The sequence below is a fragment of the Halichoerus grypus genome, chromosome 6 (genome assembly GCF_964656455.1).
Source record: "Halichoerus grypus chromosome 6, mHalGry1.hap1.1, whole genome shotgun sequence".
In the NCBI taxonomy this organism is placed as follows: Eukaryota; Metazoa; Chordata; class Mammalia; order Carnivora; family Phocidae; genus Halichoerus; species Halichoerus grypus.
In genome coordinates, this window is record NC_135717.1 from 92617616 (window position 1) to 92642391 (window position 24776).

The window sequence follows — 24776 nt, forward strand, 5'->3', positions numbered from 1 at the left end:
GTATCAGGAATATACTCATTGGCATTTAGTAAACCATTTGTTCAAATATATTGCTATTTCTGACAATTGTCATTTTTGCCATTATTGCTCTTAGTATATGTGAATTTTTTTTTCTGAAATGTACTATCACTATTAAGTATAAATCTTGAGGGTTACAAACTAAGATTCCAGGAAATTATCAGAATTGGGTCGTGTCAACAATTACTTAAAGCAGGTATTGTAAGATGGTGGGCCTCAAGTCATAGCCAACCCATCATGTTTTGTTCGAACAGAATAGTTGGTTTTGGTTTTGCTTTTAATTGAATTTAAAATCCTGTAGAAAATGCATGAATTCTTTAGTTCCCCATTTCCCCCAACACTCTCTATTATTTTTAGCACTCTGCTTCCTTATATGTGGCTACATCACCTACTCGACCCCAAAGCATCCAAGTGTGCAACCCCTGAATTAAAGAGTTTATTTAATCAATAGAAGAAAATTATAACTTGAAAGAAAGTCAAGTTCTTTACAGTTTCTAAAATGCTTTTTCAAATGATTTTTTCACAGGAGGTACTAAAGAAAGAGATTGGCAGACTAGAAGAATTCTTTCAGTGTATAAAGACCTGCCACCTTCCTCTGAACCCTGCCCTGTGTATAAAGGGTATTGATCGTGATGTAAGTCAGTTTATTTAGTACGTAAGTTGAGTACTTTTGTATTGTTTAATTCACTGTATGTTTTTGAAATGGCAAAAACAATTTGTAAATTGTCACTGCAAGTATTTTAAGAAAAAAGTAATTGAATCCTATCCAAACTATGTTGCTGCATTTGATGCACTGTGTAAAGTTGAGATTGCGCTGGCCTCATCACTTGATTTGCTGGTTTAGAAATAAACTATCAGTTCAGTAAAAATAAATAAATAAATAAATAAATAAATAAATAAATAAACTTCTCACTAAATTAATTTCTCAATTTATTCAAAATGGTTGATTTGGTGACCTTAAGCAGGCTGGTTTTAGTTTCATGCTTATTTAGATTATGTGCATACCCATGCTTAGTACACTAGGATATTATGAGCTACAACACCTCAGTTTTTATTTAATTTAAAATTCACTGAAACTCATGTCAATGTACCATATAATATATTTTGTGATTTTACTTATGCCTGGGGTGACCTTCCTGGCATCAGAAACAATTTCTTTCTCTTCTTAAAGCCTCTATCGGTCACACTTCTCTAACTTAGAATCATTCTTTCTCCTTTTATCTCCATTTACTTTATTAGCCTCCTTCTCAAAAGCCCAAGAGTAGAAAGCACTAATAGAAGAAAGATTGGTAAGTGAGACTCAGAAGTGAAGAGGTTAAACTATCACGCATGCACAATAAATGTTACTTGACTGACGTTATAATATAATCAAGAAAACAAATCCAATAATTAGGAGAAAAACTAGACTTTTATTAGTATGAATATAAAAAGTTTTGCTAAAAAGTTGGTACTATTATGTTTACAACCTTGTTGCCTCAGGCTGAGGGTCACCAGCTCAGGAGTCACCACCCCTAGCACTGTAGCTGGGACCACACTCCTTTTCTATACCTACCTGCAGACAGTGGTACTTTCTTTGAGTCTGGAAAGTATGCCAAGTAAAGCTCCCTCTTTGCTCCATTTGCTCTGGCCAGCTGTGCCTGGCACAATGCTGGGCACCTGTGTGTAGAGCAATAAACAGGGCAGTTGTGGCCAGGTGACACTCTCTCCTGGGGAATATTTTAGTCCATCCTACAGTCCTGCCAAACAAGAAAGTCTGAAGGAACATACATCACATCTGAAGATGTGGTGAATGTGGCAAGGTTTCAATCAGAGCCTGCATCAGAGGATCCAAAAGAAAAGAGCCTCTAAGAGTATAATGAGTATGATAAGACATTTAGAGAGACCTCTCAGTCAATGGTTCTTTTGAGAATCTACTAAGCGGGGAAGCCCCATGAATGCAGCAAACATGGGAAGATCTGTCATCACTACTCCCATCTCATTCAATATCAGAGATTCCATAATTGGAAAAAAAACTTATAAATGTGCTTTATGCATAAAAACCTTCACGCAGAGTTCCCTAGTCATTGACCCTCAAATAACTCATCCTCGCGAGAAGACATAAATTTCATGAGTGTAGGAGGCTTTCATTCAGAGTAAAATCCTTTTCTAATATCACCTAATTCACATTAGTGAGAAACATTACAGTTGAAATGAGTGTGGGCAAGCTCTCTGTTCCAACAGAAACCATTTTGACCCCCAGAGAATCCATACTGGGAAGAAGCCTTAAGTATAATGAACATAGTAAGGCCTTCAGTCAGGGTAAATGTCTTATTTGACATCAGAGCCTCCACCCTAGGGAACAAGCACAATAAATGCAGGCAGTATGGAAAAGGCTTCAGTCAGAACTCAACCTGTTGGCTATGAGCAAATTCATATCAGAGAAAAACATTTGGAACACAGTGTGGCAAGATAATCAGTCAGAGTAAATGTCTTATTTTATGTCACCTGACTTCACACAAGCAAAAAACCCCTTAAGTATGGAAAATATGCAGTCAAGACACACATTTCGTTATATAACAGAGAATTCACACTGGTGAAAAATCCTATGAATGTGATAGGTATGGGAAGGTCTTTGGTGATAGCACCAAGGTTACGATGTCAAAGAACCCATCTGGGGAGAAACTTTATAAATGCAATGACTGTGGGAAAGCCATTAGTGAGAGTTCACAGTTTATCATGCATCAGAGAGTTCACACTGGAGAGAAGCCCTATGAAGATAGTGAGTATGGGAAAGCCTACAGTCAACATTTTGTTTTAATCACCATCAGTAAACTACACTGGGGAGAAGCACTCACGCCAATCGCCTTCTTAAAGTGTGGCTCTCCAAGATAGAGGACAAAGGTCTTAGCTTTGAGTTAAGCCTTCTTTCAAAGAATTTTCACCCTCGTCTCTCCTTGGAACCACTAATTACTATGGTGAGCGCTGTGAATAGGGCCATTTCCTATTTTCCTTTGGATCACTAGGGAATGGACCATTTGGGAAAGTGGTTGTAACTTAATGCAATCCTCCTCTACTCTTGGGAAAGTAAGAACCACACACTTCATTTACTAATAGGTTTCTTTCCTTTTTTAAAACTATTTTAAATCTATGTCATTAGTGTATACTTCTCAAGAACAGGGGTCATATCTTTCTTTCTCTATTCCAGCTCTTCTTGTATTCTTTTCTCTATTCCAGCTCTTTTATCTCACCATTTAAGCCTCCAACTCATTCTTTCCTGTCTCCTGGTTGTGGCCCTTGCAATCCACTTATAACAACTAATCTAAATTCTCATTGTTTGCCTTTCCCTACCTAGAAAGCATTTTTTTAAACCTTTTTGCTAATCTCTGTTTTTCCCTATCTTCAAATCCAGCTCATCTCTGGAAGACTTCTCTTCTTTAAGTGCTTCTTCATTCAACTGTGATAAATGGCCTTGTAAATTATTTTCAACTTAATGCATATGTGTTTGTGTTCATACCAACTTTCTGTAGGCTCTTGGAGAGTAGATATGGTATCTCTGATATCACATAAATAATGGTTTGTGCATATTAGTTGTCAAATATAAAATATTTTCGACATGACTCTCAAAAAGTATACTGCATGTGGAAACCAAAATATAAAACAATGAAAGCAAAATAGCTCCAAGTGATATAATTAAGAAGGGTTAAGCCTTGTCTTCATCCTCCCTTTGCCCTTTTTCCCTTCCCTGGACTTGGGATGCCTCAAAGAGACCCCCAAGAATTGGATGAGCACAGTTTGAAAACCATTGATCTAGACTCATTTCTGGCCTAATACAGGATTTCCTAATTCAATACCATGACAGAAGGGCTTATGTTCCCTGACTGACTGATTCTTGAAGCAAGAATTCATTACTTAACAAGCAGCCTCACCCATTTACTATAAGTCTCAAACTGATTGAGGTTTTGATTTGGATTTCCCAGCTGGCGGGGATGCAGAGAAAGGGGAACCCTCCTACACTGTTGGTGGGAATGCAAGCTGGTGCAGCCACTCTGGAAAACAGTATGGAGGTTCCTCAAAAAATTGAAAATAGAGCTACCATACAACCCAGCAATTGCACTACCGGGTATTTACCCCAAAGATACAAATGTAGGGATCCAAAGGGGTACGTACACCCTGATGTTTATAGCAGCAATGTCCACAATAGCCAAACGTTGGAAAGAGCCAAGATGTCCATCGACAGATGAATGGATAAAGAAGATGTGGTATATATATATATATATATATATATATATAATGGAATATTATGCACCCATCAAAAGGAATGAAATCTTGCCATTTGCAATGACGTGGATGGAACTGGAGGGTATTATGCTCAGTGAAATAAGTCAATCAGAGAAAGACATGTATCAAATGATCTCACTGATATGAGGAATTCTTAATCTCAGGAAACAAACTGAGGGTTGCTGGAGTGGTGGGGGGTGGGAGGGATGGGGTGGTTGGGTGATAGACATTGGGGAGGATATGTACTATGGTGAGCGCTGTGAATTGTGTGACTGTTGAATCACAGACCTGTACCTCTGAAACAAATAATACATTATATGTTAAAAAAAAAAGAAGAAGAAGAAGATGAGAGTAGGAAGGGAAAAATGAAGGGGGGGAATCAGAGGGGAGACAAACCATGAGAGACTATGAACTCTAAGAAACAAACTGAGGGTTCCAGAGAGGAAGGGAGTGGGGGGATGGGTTAGCCTGGTGATGGGTATTAAAGAGAGCATGTACTGCATGGAGCACTGGGTGTTATACACAAACAATGAATCATGGAACACTACATCAAAAACTAATAATGTAATGTATGGTGATTAACATAACATAATAATAAAAAAAATCTCAAACTGATTCAGTAAGCAAGGGTTTCCCTTTGCTTAGGGATTAAGTTAGATTTCTGTTGATAGGTTAAGTTAAAAATTATATATATCCTTTCTTCTCTACTTCTAGCAATTTCAGACTTCTCAAAAAATAATGATATTCAAACTGATCCTTCAACATGTATTGATGTCATATTTTACTAAGTTGATAAACTGAAGCCATCAAGTTCTTTTCCTTTATTTAGTATTGATTTAACTCTTCACTGTCAACAGAAAGTCTCTAATAGCCTAAAGACATACAACCTTTTAGCACTCAAACAGCTGTAAGAACATAAAAGGAAAATAAGCAACAAGGAAAGTATAATGGAAAGTAGTCAATATCATAAAGCTGAAAATGGAAATGCAAAGTATAACTGAAAGAAAGGAAAGGAGGAAACATACTGTTATTTGTAAAGATAAGAAAATGTTCATTAACAAAAAGGGAAAAAGAATGCATTTTTTTTTTTTTTGAGTATCTAATTAGTGTCAGGCACTGTACTGTGGAAGGTCTTTTATATCTATTAGCCCATATATCTATTACAAATATGCTTGAGATAGGTGTTATTATCCCCATTTTACAGTTGGATACAAACATTTAAGTAGCGGGCGCCTGGGTGGCTCAGTTGGTTAAGCAACTGCCTTGGCTCAGGTCATGATCCTGGAGTCCCGGGATCGAGTCCCGCATCGGGCTCCCTGCTCAGCGAGGAGCCTGCTTCTCCCTCTGACCCTCCCCCCTCTCATGTACTCTCTCTCATTCTCGCTCTCTCAAATAAATAAATAAATCTTTAAAAAAAAAAAAACATTTAAGTAGCTTGCCCAAGGTCTTGCAGCTAGTAAGTTACAAAGTTCAAATTTGAACTTCTTAACCGTATATCCATATTTCCTTAATGTATTCTGCGGGGAAGAAATAATTAAAAGGAAATCAATTTTTGAATAGCAATTTTATCTTTTAGATATTAACTATCATAAACACAATGCCTACATACTACTTAGTTTATTTAAATCCCCAACATTTCATCACTGTTCAGTGAGAAAAAGAGTGGAAGCTGCCAAGAAGCTGGATTTTCAGTTTCTAAGTAAAGGCTTTGGTTAGTAGACTGAAGTTGTTTTGTTGTTTTTAATAAATATGTTTATTTGTTCCAAAGTGTAAAAATTATTCATATGTGTTACATTTGCTCATATAACAAATTATGCAAGAGGCCCATGATTTCAGGGAAAGTGTTCTTTTTGCTTTATTTTGCTCACCATTTTTCTCTTCCCTTTCTATAGGCATGTTCATATTTCACATCTCACGCTTTGCCATTGAAGATTACTTTCATCAATGCTAACCCAATGGGCAAAAACATCGGCGTCATTTTTAAGGTACAAAAGCATCAAATTGATTTCACAGGTAGAATTATTGATTTATTTCTTGCAAAAAGAAATTATAATAGGTATTTTCCTCTGACAACCACACAGAGGATTCCAGTTATTTTTGATTCTGCATTTATACAGAATTATAGTACATGTCAAACAATGATTGACAATAAATCAATCATTACTGGCTCAAGCTAGTGAACCTTCAGTGAAAAACTTAAGAAGATATGTTTCAATAAATGAAATTATACACTTTTGAGTAGCACAGAAAGTGGAATGTGTGGTGAACCCCTAGTGAGTTTTCTTTTGATTTAGATACTAAATTAAAATCAATATTAGCTAAAATTCAAATTATATGTTAATTTAACATAAAATTCTTATCTGCAGGCACTTGCTTATTTTAGTAATCTGGATTATTTTCTTCTTTTCAAATAAATAGAGGCCAAGTCAGTCTTTATCATGAATCCCATAGGAAAGTAGAGTAAAATGTAGTTACAGAGGTATAGACAAGTAGGAAAGAGGGACCAAAGAAGAAGCTGTGAGTGAAAAGGAAGACTTTAGAGCCATTCAGTTAATTTAATCAAGCGTTCAGCCAAACCAGATAATCAGGTCTCAGAGTGATTTATTTGGTGGATTTTGACTATTTTTAAGGATAATTTTTAGCACACCCATACTTTCGCTTTGACCTGTGTAACTTCAAGCATTAATGGTCACGAAACAGCGCATTTTGGGTGAAGAAAAAAAAATACCACAAATTTCATCTTGGAATATTTTTCTGCATATAATTTAGAAAACATTTTCAAAACCAAACCTGTTAGTTTAAAAGCAGAAAACTAACTTTCCCCTTTGGATATATTCCATCTCCTTCACCTATGCTAGAAAATCACCCCTTAATCATTTCTTATTATCAAAGGCTGTTTACTCTGAAAACTTTTTAACCACCTTCATAATATAAGAAGTCAATGATTTAAAGTCGGATGAATCCTATGTGTGCTATTTATACTCTTAGTCAAGAAGCTCTTGATATTCTAACTGTATATCAGCATATAAATTTATGGCATACCAAATAATGTTTTAGTTAGAAAGAAATCTCTCTTGGCTGGGTTTAAAATTTGAATAAACATTCATCAAGCCTCTCTTCACTAGACTTTAAATCTAAGATATTGCACGTGGATGATAAATTAAAAGATTATTATCAGCAAACAACATTCCAAGCAACTTCTAATTTGATGGCTGAAGCTTCTGTAATCATTTAAAGGAAAGTTCTTATTTTCTTTAATCTTCTTTCAGAAACACAAGGCGTTCTTAATACTAACAAAACAATTGAAACCATCCTAAGTTGGGCTGGAAATGTATTGGAGGAAAGAAATGACATATACCATATTTGAAGGCCTTTAATGGAATTCAAAGAGAAATCTAGAGTCTATAATTTTGTTTTTAACAGGCCGGAGATGATCTTCGTCAGGATATGCTTGTTCTGCAGATTATTCAAGTGATGGACAATATTTGGCTGCAGGAGGGCTTGGATATGCAAATGATCATTTATAGATGTTTATCCACAGGAAAAGGTCAAGGTCAGTATAGATTAGAAAGTGATTTGACTTACATTATTTATCTCAAACATTCACTGGTAACATGACACCAAACTTTCCACAGCCTTCATTTTAGACTATAAATTTTAAAGTCAAAAGAACTATACAAAGTCATTCTTCTTCCTTAAAGAGAATTATTTTCAAAAGTGGTAAGTCAAAGTAATTTAGAATGTCAAAGAATGTAATGTCTTTTTTGATATTAATTAGGATTTTGACAATCCAAATGTTAACTGTGATATCTTTTTGTGTGTCTTTTGTATGTTTTTTCTCTTTTTTAAAGATAATAACAGAAAAGCTTATTCATTCAAAAAAATTCAATTGTTGCCTATTAACACAAAATTTACAAAGTTGCAAATGCTTAAATAAGTTCTGAACATTCTAAATATATTATAAATCTGCATTTAATTTCTAAAAGACCTTTAAATAAATCATAATATCAGTAGTCAAAGATGTCCAAACATGCAAATTTTGAACATACTTTTTTTTCTTTATAAAAGCCAAGATGTTAATATGGAAATATAATTACATTTATACACATTTTCAATGAAAGTAACGTCGGTGGTCCACCCAAATTATTACCATCACAAGTGAAAGTTGTACTTAATTACAATCATGCTGAATTGAAGAAATAATTCCCAAAATACTTTATAATCTTTTTTGAATGTGGTCACTGCCACTTAGAATTTCATTCAACTAATTGGTAGGATAGCAAATACATCTGCATAAACAAAAGGATAAAAAAAATCATAGAACTAGAAAAGGGACCTAGAACCATGTAGTTGTTGTTGTTATTCAGGCAGGGCTACAATTTAAACCTAACAGAAAAACTATCATTGTCTGCCCCCTAGTTCCTGAGGTCCCACCACAAGCCTCAGTACCCCAGCCAACTGTGACTTGAAATTTTAGAAGCTAGGTATGGAAGTACCTCCGCGTTAAGTTAACTTGCAACCTGATACTTCAAGATGACTCTATTACAAGTCATACTACCCAATTATTTTGATTCTGATAATAGGACTCTTGCTTCCATGACAAGTATCCACCCCTAAACCCTTTTGAAAGCTCTATTTCCTAAAAGAGTCTTTATCATTTCTACTCAGATTGTTATTCCTTGCATTTACTCTCCTTTTTCTTACATAAAGTAACCTATTTCTTTCAAATCCTAATGTATTGAAAGAGTAAGAATAAAGCTAGATGAGCCAAACTGAACTTTTTGATGTCACATGGATTACCTTTTCTTCAGAGATTGAATACATCACTGACCTCAGTGGAATTCTTCAATTGCATGTACTCATTTCTCAGTTTCAAATTATATAATGTAACAGAGGCTAAATCTTTTAAAGTTAATAAAACGACTCAGCATAAATGAATGTAGACTTACCCAAAATTGCAGATGTCATAAGACAAACAAGCTATTAATCCTCCTATCTACCAACAATCTTCTGTAGTTGTTAAGATTTGAAAGAGCATTATACTGGCAAAATACTTCTTCAAGAAAAATAGAAATCATTAAAGCAAACATCATGTTTAGAAGATCAGGTTCCATTTTTAATATGCTTCCAAGGCTTATTGAATATCTATTATTTTCAAGAAATATCACAAAGTAAGGTAAGGAATACTAAAATGAGCTAAACAGAGTTGCTACCCATAAAGGAGAGTATATTCCAGGCCAGAAGTTTGCATGACTTTATCAACATTATTGTTGATTATAATTCTTATGACTACGGGAGAGGAGCAAAGTGGCAGAGGAGTAGGAAACCTAATTTCGTCTGGTCCCAGGAATTCAGCTAGATAGGGATCAAACCATTCTGAACAACTATGAACAGGATATCAAAGAAAAGAATAGCAGCAACTCTCGGAACAGAAAAGCGACCACTTTCTGGAAGGTAGGACGTGCAGAGAAGTGAATCCGAGGCGATACTTGGGAAGATAGATGGCCGGGGAGGGGTCCTCCGTCAGCCGCTTCTCGCAAGTGATAGAGCCCGGAGCACAAAATCAGAACTTTTAGAAGTCTGCTCCACTGAGGGATGTCACTCTGTGGCTAAGCGGGGTGTGGAACCCTCACTGGGACAGTGTGGTCTCAGGACCCTCGGGGTCACAGAAAGACCGGGGGTGCCTGAGTGTGGTGGAGCTCCCAGGTATTGGACCAGGGAAGCTGGCTGCAGAGACGGAGCCGAGGAGCGGGCTCTCAGCTCGGCGTTACCATAAACTGTGATCCGCGGCACAGTTGGGCCACTGCTCCTCCAGCAGGGACCCAACAAGCGGCAGATCCGAGGAGACTCCCCTTCCTCCCCCTGGAGGGGCAGCACAGGAGCGCACCACAGGGATCTGCTGGGTTTGGAGACACCACATGGGGTTGTGTGCCAGAGATAGAAATGCATGGTCGCAGGCCGGGTGAGCACGGAGTGCGGCCAGAGACTGGGGAGATGGGTGTGACTGGCTGCTTTTCTCTGGGGGCTCACGGAGGAGCGGGGCCCCGAGTTCTTGGCTCCTCTGGGCAGAGATTGGGAGGCCGCCATTTTCACTCTCGTCCTCCAAAGCTGTGAAGAAAGCTTGCAGGAAACAAAAGCTCCCGAGAGCAAACCCGAGCAGATTACTTAGCCTGGACCTGGCAAGGGCAGGGCAATTCCACCTCCAGCAAAGACTTTTGGGAGCCATGGCAACAGGCCTCTTCCCCAGAAGATCAGCAAGAACAGCCAGCCAAGACCAAGTTTACCGATCAATGAGAATGGCAGAACTCCAGCGCTAGGGGAATACTGCACATAGAATCCATGGCTTTTTTCCCATGATTCTTTAGTCTTTCAAAGTTAATTTGTTTAATTTTCTTTTTTTTTCTTTTTTTTCTTTTTTGAATTTTTCTTTTTCCCTTTTTCAACCAATATCTTATCAATCCCTTTTTTTTTAATCCTTTTTATTTTTCATTTTTAGAGTCATATTCTATCCCTTCATAGTAGTTAACCTTATTTTTGGTATATATATATATATATATATAAGTTGTTCTCACTTTAAAATTTTGGGATACAGTTTCTTCTAACAGACCAAAATATACCCTAAATCTCTAGTGTATGGCTTTGTTTTAGTCTCCTGCCTGATCACATTCTCTCCCTTTTTTTTTTTTAAATCCTCTTCTTTCTTTTTTCAACCACTTCTTATCTTATCAATTCCTTTTATAAAATCTTTTATAATTTTCATCTTTACAGTCATATTCCATCCCTTCATTTTATTTACCCTTATTTTTGTACATATATAAGTTTTTCTTTCTTTAAAATTTTGGGAGGCACTTTCTTCTAACAGAGCAAAATGCACCAAAATCTAGTGTGTGGCACTGATCTATGCACCAGCCTGATCATATTTGATCATATTCTGTTTTGTTTGTTTGTTTGTTTTTATCTTTTCCTTTTTCTTTTTTCTTTCTTTCCCTTTCTTTTCCCCCGGTTTCAGGTCTCTTCTGATTTGTTTAGTGTATATTTTTCTGGGGTCGTTGTTACCCTGTTAGCATTTTGTTCTCTCATTCATCTATTGTCCTCTGGACAAAATGACAAGATGGAAAAAAATCACCTCAAAAAAAAAAAGAACAAGAGGCAGTACCGACTGCCAGGGACCTAATCAATATGGACATTAGTAAGATGTCGGAACTAGAGTTCAGAATGACGATTTTAAAGATACTAGCTGGGCTTGAAAAAAGCATGGAAGATATTAGAGAAACCTTTTCTGGAGAAATAAAAGAACTAAAATCTAACCAAGTCGAAATCAGAAAGGCTATTAATGAAGTGCAATCAAAAATGGAGGCTCTAACTGCTAGGATAAATGAGGCAGAAGAGAGGATTAGTGATCTAGGCCAAATGATGGAAATTAAAAAAGCTGAGAAAAAGAGAGATAAACAGCTACTGGATCATGAGGGCAGAATTCTAGAGAATAATGATACAATAAGATGAAACAAGATTAGAATAATTGGGAGAAGAAGAAGAAGGGGGGGGCAGAAGGTATATTGGAGCAAATTATAGCAGAGAACTTCCCTAATTTGGGGAAGGACACAGGCATCAAAATCCAGGAGGCACAGAGAACCCCTCTCAAAATCAATAAAAATAGGTCAACACCCCGACATCTAATAGTAAAACTTACGAGTCTCAGAGACAAAGAGAAAATCCTGAAAGCATCTTGGGACAAGAGATCTGTAACCTACAATGGTAGAAACATTAGATTGGCAACAGACCTATCCACAGAGACCTGGCAGGCCAGAAAGGATTGGCATGATATATTCAGAGCACTAAATGAGAAAAATATGCAGCCAAGAATACTATATCCAGCTAAGCTGTCATTGAAAATAGAAGGAGAGATCAAAATCTTCCAGGACAAACAAAAACTAAAGGAATTTGCAAACACAAAACCAGCCCTACAAGAAATATTGAAAGGGGTCCTCTAAGCAAAGAGAGAGCCTAAAAGTAACATAGACCAGAAAGGAACACAGACAATATACAGTAACAGTCACCTTACAGGCAATACAATGGCACTAAATTCCTATCTTTCAATAGTTACCCTGAATGTAAATGGGCTAAATGCCCCAATCAAAAGACACAGGCTATCAGATTGGATTAAAAAACAAGACCCATGGATATGCTGTCTGCAAGAGACTCATTTTAGACCCAAAGACACCTCCAGATTGAAAGTGGGGGGCTAGAAAACCATTTACCATGCTAATGGACACCAAAAGAAAGCTGGGGTGGCAATCCTTATATCAGACAAATTAGATTTTAAACCAAAGACTATAATAAGAGATGAGGAAGGACACTATATCCTACTTAAAGGGTCTATCCAACAAGAGGATCTAACAATTGTAAATATCTATGCCCCTAACATGGGAGCGGCCAATTATATAAGCCAATTAATAACAAAAGCAAAGAAACACATCAACAACAATACAATAATAGTGGGGGACGTTAACACCCACCTCACTGAAATGGACAGATCATCTAAGCAAAAGATCAACAAGGAAATAAAGACTTTAAATGACACACCGGACCAAATGGACCTCACAGATATATTCAGAACATTCCACCCCAAAGCAACAGAATACACATTCTTCTCTAGTGCCCATGGAACATTCTCCAGAATAGATCACATCCTAGGTCACAAATCAGGTCTCAACCAGTACCAAAAGATTGGGATCATTCCCTGCCTATTTTCAGACCACAGTGCTTTGAAACTAGAACTCAATCACAAGAGAAAAGTCGGAAAGAACTCAAATACATGGAGGCGAAAGAGCATCCTACTAAAGAATGAATGTTCAGCCAGGAAGTTAAAGATGAATTACAAAAATTCATGGAAACCAATGAAAATGAAAACACAACTGTTCAAAATCTTTGGGATGCAGCAAAGGTAGTCCTAAGAGGAAAGTATATAGCAATACAAGCCTTTCTCAAGAAACAAGAAAGGTCTCTAATACACAACCTAACCCTACACCTAAAGGAGCTGGAGAAAGAACAGCAAATAAAGCCTAAACCCAGCAGGAGAAGAGAAATAATAAAGATCAGAGCAGAAATCAATGAAATAGAAACCAAAAGAACAGTAGAACAGATCAACAAAAGTAGGAGCTAGTTCGTTGAAGATTGATAAACCCCTGGCCAGACTTATCAAAAGAAAAGAGAAATGACCCAAATCAAGAAAATCATGAATGAAAGAGGAGATATCACAACCAACACCAAAGAAATACAAACAATTATAAGAACATATTATGAGCAACAATATGCCAGCAAATTAGATAATCTGGAAGAAATGGATGCATTCCTAGAGATGTATCAGCTACCAAAACTGAACCAGGAAGAAATAAAAAACCTGAACAGACCTATAACCACTAAGGAAATTGAAGCAATAATCAAAAATCTCCCAACAAACAAAAGCCAAATGGCTTCCCAGGGGAAATCTACCAAACATTTAAAGAAGAATTAATACCTATTCTTCTGAAACTATTCCAAAAAATAAAAATGCAAGGAAAACTTCCAGACTCCTTTTATGAGGCCACCATTACCTTGATCCCCAACCAGACAAAGACCCCATCAAAAGAGAATTACAGACCAGTATCCCTGATGAACATGGATGCAAAAATTCTCACCAAAATACTAGCCAATAGGATCCAACAGTACATTAAAAGGATTATTCACCATGACCAAGTGGGATTTATACCTGGGCTGCAAGGTTGGTTCAACATCCACAAATCAATCAATGTGTTACAATACATTAATAAAAGAAAGAACAAGAATCATATGATCCTCTCAATAGATGCAGAAAAAGCGTTTGACAAAGTACAGTACCCTATCTTGATCAAAACTCTTCAGAGTATAGGAATAGAGGGCACAAACCTCAATATCATAAAAGCCATCTATGAAAAACCCACAGCAAATACCATTCTCAATGGGGAAAAACTGAGAGCTTTCCCCCTAAGGTCAGGAACATGGCAGGAATGTCCACTATCACCACTGCTATCCAACATAGTATTAGAAGTCCTAGCCACAGCAATCAGACAACAAAAAGAAATAAAAGGCATCCGAATTGGCAAAGAAGAAGTCAAACTCTCACTCTTTGCAGATGATATGATACTTTATGTGGAAAACCCAAAAGACTCCACCCCAAAACTGCTAGAACTCATACAGGAATTCAGTAAAGTGGCAGGATAGAAAATCAATGCACAGAAATCAGTGGCATTCCTATACACCAACAACAAGACAGAAGAAAGAGAAATGAAGGAGTCGATCCCATTTACAATTGCACCCAAAACCATAAGACCTAGGAATAAATCTAACCAAAGAGGCAAAGAATCTGTACTCAGAAAACTATAAAATACTCATGAAAGAAATTGAGGAAGACACAAAGAAAGGGAAAAACGTTCCATGCTCATGGATTGGAAGAACAAATATTGTGAAGATGTCAATGCTACCTAGAGCAATCTACACATTTAATGCACTCCCTACCAAAATGCCATCCACTTTTTTCAAAGAAATGGAACAAATAATCCTAAAATTTGTATGGAACCAGAAAAGGCCCCGAATAGCCAGAGGAATATTGAAAAAGAAAAGCAAAGCTGGTGGCATCACAATTCCAGACTTCAAGCTGTACTACATAGCTGTCATCATCAAGACAGTATGGTACTGGCACAAAAACAGACACATAGATCAATGGACCAGAATAGAGAGCCCAGAAATAAACTCTCAACTCTATGGTCAACTAATCTTTGACAAAGCAGGAAAGAATGTCCAATGGAAAAAAGACAGTCTCTTCAAAAAATGGTGTTGGGAAAATTGGACAGCCACATGCAGAAGAATGAAACTGGACCATTTGCTTACACCACACACAACAGTAGACTCAAAATGGTTGAAAGACCTCAATGTGAGACAGGCGTCCATCAAAATCCTAAAGGAGAACACAGGCAGCAACCTCTTCGACCTCAGCCGCAGCAACTTCTTCCTAGAAATATCGCCAAAGGCAAGGGAAGCAAGGGCAAAAATGAACTATTGGGACTTCATCAAGTTAAAAAGCTTTTGCACAGCAAAAGAAACACTCAACAAAACCAAGAGACAACCGACAGAATGGGAGAAGATATTTGCAAATGACATATCAGATAAAGGGCTAGTATCCAAAATCTATCAAGAACTTATGAAACTCAACACCCAAAGAACAAATGATCCAATCAAGAAATGGGCAGAAGACATGAACAGACATTTTTCCAAAGAAGACATCCAAATGGCCAAGAGACACATGAAAAAGTGCTCAACATTGCTCAGAATCAGGGAAATCCAAATCAAAACCTCAATGAGATACCACCTCACACCAGTCAGAATGGCTAAAATTAACAAGTCAGGAAACGACAATGTTGGCAGGAATGAGGAGAAAGAGGAACTCTCCTACACTGTCGGTGGGAATGAAAGCTGGGCAACCACTCTGGAAAACAGTATGGAGGTTCCTCAAAAAGTTGAAAATAGAGCTACCATACGACCCAGCAATTGCACTAATGGGTATTTACCCCAAAGATACAAATGTAGGGATCCAAAGGGGTATGTGCACCCCGATGTTTATAGCAGCAATGTCCACAATAGCCAAACTATGGAAAGAGCCAAGATGTCCATCGACAGATGAATGGATAAAGAAGAAGTGGTATATATATATATATATATATATATATATATACACACACACACACACACACACACACACACACACACACACACAATGGAATATTATGCAGCCATCAAAAGGAATGAAATCTTGCAATTTGCAATGACGTGGATGGATCTGGAGGGTATTATGCTGAGTGAAATAAGTCAATCAGAGAAAGACATGTATCATATGATCTCACTGATATGAGGAATTCTTAATCTCAGGAAACAAACTGAGGGTTGCTGGAGTGGTGGGGGGTGGGAGGGATGGGGTGGCTGGGTGATAGACATTGGGGTGGGTATGTGCTATGGTGAGCGCTGTGAATTGTGTGAGACTGTTGAATCGCAGACCTGTACCTCTGAAACAAATAATATATTATATGTAAAAAAAAAAAAGAAGAAGAAGAAGAAGATATCAGGAAGGGAAAAAAGAAGGGGGGGAAATCGGAAGGGGAGACCAACCAGGAAAGACTATGGACTCTGAGAAACAAACTGAGGGTTCAGAGGGGAGGGGAGTGGGGGATGGGTTAGCCTGGTGATGGGTATTAAAGAGGGTACATACTGAATGGAACACTAGGTGTCATACTCAAACAATCAATCATGGAACACTACATCAAAAACTAATAATGTGATGTATGGTGATTAACATAACATAATAAAATTTTAAAAAATTCTCATGACTACTTTGTATATGATGTCCTAGGAGTTTTGGGGGAGATTATCAGGGCAAATAAAAATTCTTTAAGATTTATTTTATTGCTGGCTCTCCAAATCTGATGGGCATAAAAATTACTTAGGGAAATTGAGGGAATAGATATAACCAGGTCCCAACCAAATACTAAATCAGGTTTTCTATTTGGGTATTAAAGAGGGGAGGGGGTTCCCATGTCTCTGTAAGTGTATAAAGCTGCTCCAGTGTTTCTTCTGCACTCCATTTTGAGAGCTACTGCCTTATATGATACCACCTTAAAAAGTTTTGTCCCTAAGAACCCAGTAGCACTGACATCACCTGGGAGCTTGTTAGAAATGCAGAATCTCAGGACTCGCCCCCACCCTAAAGAATCAGAACCTACATTTTAACAAGATTCCCAAATGATACAAATATGCACTAAAATTGGAGAAACTCTGCATTAGAGGACTATAAGAATAGAACTACACGGATTACTCAATGCACACAGAATTGTTATAAGTATTTAAAAGGTGTATGATACATACTAGCTTAAAATGTGTAAGATATAATTTATCATTTTAATTGATACACAAAATTTAGCCACCGTGATTATTATAAATTAGGTGCAAGGTTTTCATAGTCAGCAATGTAAGTGTTATGATAAATGGCTTGGGATTTAGCAAAGATTAGTTCCCTAAAGACAAATGTGATCTGAAAAGTAACTGATATTGTTACAGCACAGTATCTAAGTGGTGCTAATGATCTAAATCTTAATTTTGGTCACGGTCAAATGTGAGGCAGTGAAGCACTAAAGAGCCAGATAGGAGGTGATTTCCCTTTAAAAGGATTAAGTGGAGGAACTGGAAACATGAGGGAAATGTTCAGGGTTAGAAAGAGGAATCACCTCTTTCTAAAGTAATTACATTACTACTAAATGTAATGCTTTACATTTGCTATCTCAGTTAATACCCATCAGAAAATCCGCACAAGAGCCAAGTACTGTTAGCTATAATATTAAGGATATGCCCAAGATCTGGAGTGTTAAGTTTTTCTCTTTCTTTCTTTCTTTCTTTCTTTCTTTCTTTCTTTCTTTCTTTCTTTCTTTCTTTCTTTCTTTCTTTCTTTTTCTTTCTTTCTTTCTTTCTCTTTCTTTCTTTCTTTCTTTCTTTCTTTCTTTCTTCTTTCTGTCTTTCTTTCCTTCTTTCTTTCTTTCTTTTCTTTTTCTTTCTCTCTCTCTTTCTTTCTTTCTTCTTTCTTTTCCTTCCTTTCTTCCTTCCTTCCTTTTTCTTCTTTCTTTCTTTCTTTCTTTCTTTCTTTTTCTTTCCCTTCTTTCCTTCCTTCCTTGCTTCCTTCCTCCTTCCTCCCTCCCTCCCCCTCCCTCTTTCTTTCTTTCTTTCTTTTTCTTTCTTTCTTTTCCTTCCTTCCTTCCTTCTTTCCTTCCTTCCTTTCTTCCTTCCTTCCTTTTTCTTCTTTCTTTCTTTCTTTCTTTCTTTCTTTCTTTCTTTCTTTCTTTCTTTCTTTCTTTCCCTTCTTTCCTTCCTTCCTTGCTTCCTTCCTCCTTCCTCCCTCCCCCTCCCTCTTTCTTTCTTTCTTTCTTTCTTTCTTTCTTTCTTTCTTTCTTTCTTTCTTTTTCTTCTTTCTTTTTTTTTTTTTTTTTATTTTTTTTAAAGATTTTATTTATTTATTTGAGAGAGAGAATGAGACAGAGAGAGAGAGAGCATGAGAGGGGGGGAGGATCAGAGGGAGAAGCAGACTCCCCGCCGAGCAGGGAGTCCGATGCGGGACTCAATCCCGGGACTCCAGGATCATGACCTGAGCCGAAGGCAGTCGCTTAACCAACTGAGCCACCCAGGCGCCCTCTTTTTCTTCTTTCTTTCTTTCTTTCTTTCTTTCTTTCTTTCTTTCTTTCTTTCTTTCTTTCTTTCTTTCTTTTTCTTTCTTCTTTCTTCTGATAGATGTGATCCCAAACACTACAGATTGCCTCATTGCCCCCTAGGATTTGGAAAAATTAGAAAGGCCATCTAGGTAAGTCTCCTTCAGAAAAGAAGGTTTGCAAAGAAAAGGGTAACCCACGTAGTGCTGGCAACTATCATTGTTACGTAGATCAAGATGTGTTTCCTAAGTATTCCTCATCCTGTGAAGAAAGAATTATTTCTATAATCTCTTTTTTATCAACCAGGGTTGGTGCAGATGGTACCCGATGCCATAACCCTAGCAAAGATCCATCGCCATTCTGGACTGATAGGACCATTGAAAGAAAACACAATCAAAAAGTGGTTCAGTCAGCACAACCATTTAAAGGCAGATTATGAAAAGGTTTGTCCTGCTGTAGCTAATTTTAAATAATGTACTAAATAAGAATATGCTCTGGATCATTAGCTAATGTGGTTTATAAAAAAGTAAATTAAGTACACCTTGAGTTCTAATTCACTGTCATCAGCTTAGTAATAATGATCCAGTTTAAATGGCATATTAACTAGGTAAAATTTCTGTATTTGGTTTTACTTCCTACAGCTATCTCTTCTGAGATGATGTTCCTTGAAACTATCTCTTTCAAGTTACCTCTGCATGTCTGAACACAATCTCCAATTTCTATAAATCCCCCTCCTTCCTTTGCAATGCATTTCTTCTGCTGAGCTCTACTTTTCCAGGCCTTATTCTTTCAGTGTTTGCAGAAGGCATAATAGAGTTTTGGTTTTGGTTTTGGTTTTCGTTTTTGTTTTAGCATCTCAGAACTTTACAAAATGTAGCATTTTATTTGACTGCAAACCTTTTTTCCCACTTTACTTCATACTGGCATCTGGCCTGCAGTGTACAGATGTGCAGATTCTGCCCTACACCAGGGCTCCCAGCTAAGGGGATGAGTTGGTTAAAACCAGGCTTTGTTCTACTTGCCAAGGCATGAACTGGTACAACAGGGTCTACCCGGAAGCAGAGGTACCTTTATGCTAATTCACACAAAGATACAATATAGGCTAACATTGAGTTTGCTTGGAACTGTCCAGAGCACTGAAATTCCTTCATCCTAGGAAACACCTCAGTCCTGAGTAAACTGGGACAATTGGTCACCCGAGTTAGAACAGGCCATGATAGAGAGACCCAAGAGTTGATCTATTCCAGACTTCTGTGAGGTTAGAGTAGAACAAAATACAGGCCTTTGGAGGTCAAATAACAAAGATAAGATGACATTATCTTGAAATCTATTTTTTAGCCATTCCCAAAATTATAGCTTGAGTTTTAACAAATCTCTGGGGTTATATTATTTGAGGTATTTTCACATACATTTGCTCTTCACAACTACCATGTAAGGATATCTTTTATTATCTTCACTTTATAAGTGAAAAATATCTAGAGAGACAAATTAAATGACTTGTTCAGGTACTTGGGATATCGACAACTAAGACATATAGTTCAGTGACACAGATTTCCACTTCAGCAGGTCAGCCACACCATTCTAGGAGACCCATTACTGTGGCCCAACCACTCACTCATGGTTACACCATGGTTACAGTCAAAGTTGCATCATTGATGAAAATGATGTGTACCCAGGAGACCATTTTGAAAATAAAGAGTAATTTTGGCAAGAAACCTCTGTTTCTTAAAGAAACAGAAGGCAAAATTGACTCAATAGTAATCTACTTCCACCCACACAGACATTCACTGATATATACTGTACCAAATCACTTTGGGATAGCAACTGGATTACCTATTTATAAAGATAAACATAAAATATTACATATATCTCAATATGGCTTTTTCTGTGTTAAAAATTCAAAGATTCAAAATAGATATTTTAAATTTTTCTGGGGATAGGCAATATTGAATCATTTTGTTCCTTCTTTTACCTTGAAAAAAAATCATTCAATATTGTATATTTGAGACATCAAAAAACCACACCAGGAATCTTCTTCAATAAACTAAGAAAATTAGATCTGTCTGAGTAAAAGAGATATTTTGCACAATTTCAATGAAAACATCCATTAGGCCAAAGAAGAGGTTGCTTCATGTTCTTCTGTAGCCTATCAAGAACCAGTCATTTAATCATAATCTTCTCTCAACTGAGATGTAGAAGTAGTACTCGATTATGTAATTTTGCCTTTTATGATAGTTTTTACCATTAGCTCTGATGCTAATGCATTTGCTTATTTTGTGTGTGTGTGTTATCTTTGTGTTATTGTTTTTCAACTGATTAGGCCTTGAGGAACTTTTTCTATTCCTGTGCTGGCTGGTGTGTGGTAACGTTCATCCTGGGAGTCTGTGACCGACATAACGACAATATCATGCTGACAAAGTCAGGCCACATGTTTCATATTGACTTTGGAAAATTCCTAGGTCATGCACAAACATTTGGAGGGATAAAAAGGTCAGTGTGCAAATAATGTTTATTACAGTAATTAAGCAATGTCCTAGAGTGTTATGTAACATGTAATGGCATAGAAACCCAGCAGATGACTTGCTCCCCGTCTCCCCCCAGATGACATAAACATGTTTATATATCTAATAAGATTGAAGGAAATATTTTTTCAATAGATTGTTAATGGAACAAATTAGGTTTCCTCAAATTGTTAGTGGACTTCTCCCCTGAGATACTAATCCTGTTCCAGGCTGAATTGTCTGAAATATAATATTTTCATTTTCTTATAAACCTTGAATGGACAATGAGGCATGAATTCATGGTCTCAATACATCTGGTATATTGCCCATAGCAGTCACCACCCCTGGTCTAAGTATCATAAAACTAGCACATTTCCTACACTGAAATAGCCTTGAATCATTCCAAAAATACCTAGTGAGCAACTACCATTCAAGGCTCTGAGGATATAACAGTAAACAAGGCAGACACAAACCCTAATCTCTTTCTAGTAGAGATGACACACACTAAACAAGTTAGCATGCAAAGAAATAATATGAGGAAATGAGGAGTTTAATTTATTAATAAGAAACTGAAGTAAAGAAATGGGATAGAGGGTGACTGGAGCAGGGATGCTATTTTTAAAGAGGCCTCTAGGAAGAGATGAGAGACACTGTGTAATTAATGATCCACCTTGCAGAAATCCATCAGAATAGTATCCTAAGAAGAGAGAACAGCAAAAATAACAGTCATGCACATGGAAATAAGCCTAGTATGTTCCAATGACAAGAAGGCCTAGGGCCTAGAGGTGGATGGAGAGGAGCAGGTGGTAGGAGGTTAAGGTGAAGATTTCAGTGGAGGCCAGATCAAGTAGGGCACTGAGGACATGGTATGGAGGTTGGCTTTTATTTTAGGTTCAGGGGCAAGCCATTGATGGATTTCAGTGGATTTCCAAACTCTTTCCTGCTGTCCTGTGAAGCAATGAGACCAGTTAGGAGTCAACTACAATGATTAAGGCAAGACCTTAATGGAAAAGAAGTGGTAAAAAGTGACAGATTGAGAATATATTTTGGAGTCAGAGTCATAGAACCTGCTAATTGATTGGACACTGGCCATGATTAATGGGCTGGGGGAGGGGCTTAGCAGGTAGGAGAAGAAAGGAAAACATTCAAGGATGACTCCTGGATTTTGGTCTTAACAAATAATTATGTCATTTACTGAACCCAAAAAGAATTGGTGGCTGAATAAGTTTTTGTTTTCTTTATTTGAATTGGGGCAAGGAAACCCAAAGTTTAAGACTAAAAATCCCTTGCTTTAAAAAGATACTTCACCTGAAAGTAGAAATGGGATCAAACCATTCTAAAGACTAATCAGTCACTTTTAGCTAAAAGCAGCTCCCCCAAAGAAGAAATAATGTCTCCTACAATATAGCATGATGAATTTTCATTAGATGGCCATTATCTGGTATTAAAATGCAAGCATAAACTACATAATATGATCTTCCCTATTTTGTAGAGACATACAAATGGAATCATTTCACTTGTTATTCTTTTCAATATATTGTCTTCTATGCTAACTACATTGAGAAAATTCACCACATCTGCATTCATTCCTTAAAAATCTACTGAGGATGGTCTGCGTGCCGAGGACTGTAATAAACCTTGGGGACACAAAGGGTAATAGTCCACATTTACCACCTCAATGGGGTTTGCTCTTTCTTAGAATACTGGAAGACAAAAACATAAATAATCACTATAAGATGTGGACAGGGCAGATAAAGAGTTGTACAGACTATTATATTAGAACATCCATAGAGGCAGGATACCTAGTTTATGAAAGACAAATGTTAATTAACATACATGAGCATATACATAATTTACTCACATAACATGCTTTCCCTAGAATCCATTCTTCCCCAGAAATTTAAAGATTAAATTATAGTTTTGACATCTTTGTTTATTTTGCTGTATGGTCTACTGGAAATTTGGGTTAACCCTTATTTATTTAACCAGCAACAGCGTTGACCATAGGGTTAAAAAAGGAATAAAAATATTTCAGTCCCACAGAAAAAGTTCAGGGAAACATAAAAAGTAAAGAATAGGTTACTAAACAATATGGTAAGTGCTGTAATGGAGATATGTACCAGGGTCTATAGAAAAGGTGGAGGCAAATTTGCTTGTTTATTAATATTACAACAGCTACTGCTGCTTCTACATTTGGCAGTTTTTTTGACATATAATATTATATTAGTTTCAGGTGTACAACATAGTGATTCAGCAATTCTATATATTACAGAATACCACAAATGTAGTCACCATCTGTCACCACACAGTTATTACAATATTATTAACTATATTCCCTATGCTGTGCATTTCATCCCTGTGACTTATTTATTTTATAACTGGAAGTTTGTACCTATTAATCCCTTTCATCTATGTTGCTACCTCCTACTTCCCTCGCTTCTGGCAACTACCAGTTCTGGGTATTTATGAGTTTGTCTCTGTTTTTTGTTTGTTTGTTTGTTTGTTGTGTTTTGTTTTTCAGATTCCACATATAAGTGAAAACATATGGTATTTGTCTTTCTCTGTCTGATTTATTTCACCTAGCCTGATACTCTCTGGAACCATTCGTGTTGTCATGAATGGCAAGACTTCATTCTTTTTCATGGCTGAGTAATATTCCATTGTGTATATATGCCACATCTTTATCTATTCATCTACTGATGGACATAAACATAGGGGTGCATATATTTTTTCAAATTAATGTTTTCATTTTCTTCATGTAAATTACTGGATTATATGGTACTTCTGTTTTTAACTTTTTGAGGAACCTCCATGCTACTTTCCATAGAGACTACCCAATTTACATTCCTACCAACTGCACAAGAGTTTTGTTTTCTCCACATCCTCATCAACATTTGTTTTTTCTTGCTTTTTGGTACTAGCCATTCTAACAGCTATAAGGTGGTATCTCATTGTGGTTTTGATTTGCATTTCCCTGATGATCTGTGATATTCAGCATCTTTACATATATCTATTGGCTGTTTGTATGTCTTATTTGGAAAAATGTCTATTCAGGTCCTCTTTTGGCAATTTGAAATCTTTTTTGTGCAATGTCTGAGGTACATGAAAATGTACCCCGCACAGATCCTTACTCATAGTAGGTTCTTTTTTTTTTTTTTAAAGATTTTATTTATTTATTTGAGAGAGAGAATGAGAGAGAGCATGAGAGGGGGGAGGGTCAGAGGGAGAAGCAGACTCCCTGCCAAGCAGGGAGCCCGATGTGTGACTCGATCCTGGGACTCCAGGATCATGACCTGAGCCGAAGGCAGTCGCTTAACCAACTGAGCCACCCAGGCGCCCACTCATAGTAGGTTCTTAATATTGCTTATCAGGTAATAAACCATTCATAGGGAATCATTCAATCGTTCAATAATTCAATAATTATTGATTGGATCAATGAAAATGAAGTTGGCACTATCTTCCTTTGAGATTATTGATTATTGTTCACAAGTTAAGGGGGCCAACTGCAGCACTATGATCCATTTGGATTATTATTTGCAAGATTTTATCTCCATCAGTGGCTGTGTAAGACTCATTAGCAATGTCTCCTTGGATTTCTGTCTTAAAACTGATACTTCTGCCCTGAGTTTAAAAGTTAAACTGAACTATTCCTACTCATTATTACTCCTATATCTTTTGAATTGTATTCTAATAATTTTCTTCCAAGTCTCTTTGGCTGTTTCAAGAGTTCATTTGAATGTTG

General features: G+C 36.9%; 1 protein-coding gene across 1 annotated transcript in view; it reads left to right on the forward strand.

Annotated features, from left to right (window-relative positions):
* PIK3C2G (phosphatidylinositol-4-phosphate 3-kinase catalytic subunit type 2 gamma) overlaps positions 1-24776 on the forward strand; it is a 377014-nt gene that overhangs the window by 233459 nt on the left and 118779 nt on the right. Inside the window, exons 20-24 of the mRNA XM_036065643.2 lie at positions 545-652; positions 6168-6260; positions 7699-7828; positions 18840-18976; positions 20854-21023. Of these exons, the coding sequence (XP_035921536.2) occupies positions 545-652; positions 6168-6260; positions 7699-7828; positions 18840-18976; positions 20854-21023 (638 nt within the window). The remainder of the gene's footprint in view (positions 1-544; positions 653-6167; positions 6261-7698; positions 7829-18839; positions 18977-20853; positions 21024-24776) is intronic.